The sequence below is a fragment of the Ochotona princeps genome, chromosome 11 (assembly GCF_030435755.1).
Source record: "Ochotona princeps isolate mOchPri1 chromosome 11, mOchPri1.hap1, whole genome shotgun sequence".
Taxonomy (NCBI): Eukaryota; Metazoa; Chordata; class Mammalia; order Lagomorpha; family Ochotonidae; genus Ochotona; species Ochotona princeps.
This window is the reverse complement of record NC_080842.1, coordinates 2,258,813-2,260,854: the sequence shown is the minus strand read 5'-3', so window position 1 is coordinate 2,260,854 and position 2,042 is coordinate 2,258,813. Positions and strand designations below refer to the sequence as shown.

General features: G+C 37.2%; 1 protein-coding gene across 1 annotated transcript; it reads right to left on the bottom strand.

Moving 5' to 3' along the window:
- Positions 1 to 214: 214 nt before the first annotated feature.
- On the bottom strand, positions 215 to 1,150 carry LOC101523410 (putative vomeronasal receptor-like protein 4). The gene has a single exon (XM_012931231.2). The coding sequence runs from the start codon at positions 1,148 to 1,150 to the stop codon at positions 215 to 217; it is 936 nt and encodes a 311-aa protein (XP_012786685.2).
- Positions 1,151 to 2,042: the final 892 nt, after the last annotated feature.

The following is a 2,042-nucleotide window of genomic DNA, read 5'->3' as shown; positions in this document are numbered from 1 at the left end:
GTGCACCATCAAAGAATGTTTCCTTCATTAAATTATGAAAGTGGAAGATGCAAAAATTTCAATGAAATGAGAACTTAGAAAAAAGAGTCATAGATTTGGAAGTGTCAAACTGAAAAAGAAAATCAGATAGAAGTAAAAATATAGTTCTACTTGGTTAAAAATTCTAATTTTTTTTTTGTTATTCATTGATGAGGAAATTCAGAGACATGTGTCATCAACATGTCCAGGCTCTTACCATAGCAATCATATTTTGCAGAATGCCAATTATTCTTTTATCAGAACTGATAAGCACCAAAGGACTCACAGTGGCATAAATGTTTCCCAATAGACTCTGGATATACAGTACAGCTGGCTCATATTTCCACAATGCAGATGAGAAGGATGAGATGATGATATCCACACAGTACATGATCACAAAGAAACTCACCAGCACTAGGACAGTACAGGTGGCCCTTTTGGCTGGGGAGATTCCTGGGGAAATGCTCATGCTGTGAAGGTACTCAGACTTCCTCTGATGTCTACACAAAAAAATCACCATGTACATGCTGGAGAGCAGCATCATTCCTACAGAAAGGACATTCTGGGACAATGCAAGTATGAAAAATAGTGTCATAATGATGGAGTTTGTTGAAGAAAGTGAGCAGTATTTATTGACATTGAGTAAATTGGTCCTGTTGGAATAAACTACAGTGTAGATGATCAGGCAGCTGTTGGAAGACAGGTTGAGGGACAAAATACAGAAGAAAGCAATGACAACATGTTTTGTGAGTTTCTGTTTAAATCTTGACAAGTAGAAGGAGCTGGGACTGATGGTGATGACCTGAATGATGCTCAGGAGACAGGTGGTGGAGATGGAGAGACCCCTCATTACCTTACTCAAGTACAACAAAAGCTTACACCTTAACTCATTTGCAAAATTTAGTGATTTTAACGTGTCTTCAGATAATATATCCAGTGTAATAAATAGCATCATGAGGTGGACAAAAGCCAAGTGGCAGGTTGTCATGTCTGTGGGCCTAAGCCTATAAGCTTGAGGGATTGTGAAGATGTGGAAAAGAAAAAGGAAGCCATTGGCTAAGATTCCAATGCCAGCTTGGAAAAAATACACATTTTTTAATAACACAAGTGGAGACTTAGTATTTCTCAGCATACTGAAAACATTTCAGATACCTATGAAACAAAAGATTTATGTTATTATTAATCTTCCATTTTATCATGAAAAATATCATTTTTATTTTACCTGCCTATTCTTAATGAACCAGGAATATTGAATAGAGATGATTGATATTAATATCAGCAGTAATTTTTATAGCTATGTAAATGCATTGGACTAATCATAATTTTGAGATGTTCAGTGAAATAACTACATAAAGGAAACATGATAAGAGTTCCAATATTTTCTTCTTCCACCAAAACAATATTTGGTTGATTCTCCCTAACTCATGTCCCTCATTCTGTTAATGTCACACATGTCCTGAAACAGATTTATTCCTACCTGTCATCAAATGGCCTTTTCTTCATATGAAGCTCTTGATAATGTACAAACAGAGTGATTCTAGACTTGCTACCTGCAAATGAACATTAAAAGGTGAAGTGAAATAGTTACATATTCTCCCTTGAAAGTTGCATTGATTGCCATATTCCAACAAATGATAATTGTCTATATATGTGAACCAAAAATTATCACTTGTTAATTGAATTACTTTTTTGGTTAGGGAGCTTTTATTTTAGATTTTTCATTAGTGCATTTTTTTTGTCAATTTATGATACAGATCCTTAGGGTGTAAGGTTTCCCCTCGCCTTCAAAAATCTTTTACTCTTTTGATTTCTTCTATGGGCCTGCCTGCAAGGTGGTTGCAGGATCTGTGAGCCCCAGTCCTGGGGTGGTTCAGTCTGATCCTGGGTCTTCTGGACCAGGTCCTAGGACCCACCTACATAATGGGTGTTGTGTCTGTGAGCCCTGGGAGGGGAGAGTGCAGTGTGACCTGCGTCTCCTGGACCCATCTTTCTAGTGGTTGCTAGATCCATGAGCCCAAAGGATA

Coding starts and splice junctions, on each gene's coding strand:
- LOC101523410 (XM_012931231.2), bottom strand. CDS start 1,150: ATGCTGAGAAATACTAAGTCTCCACTTGTGTTATTAAAAAATGTGTAT.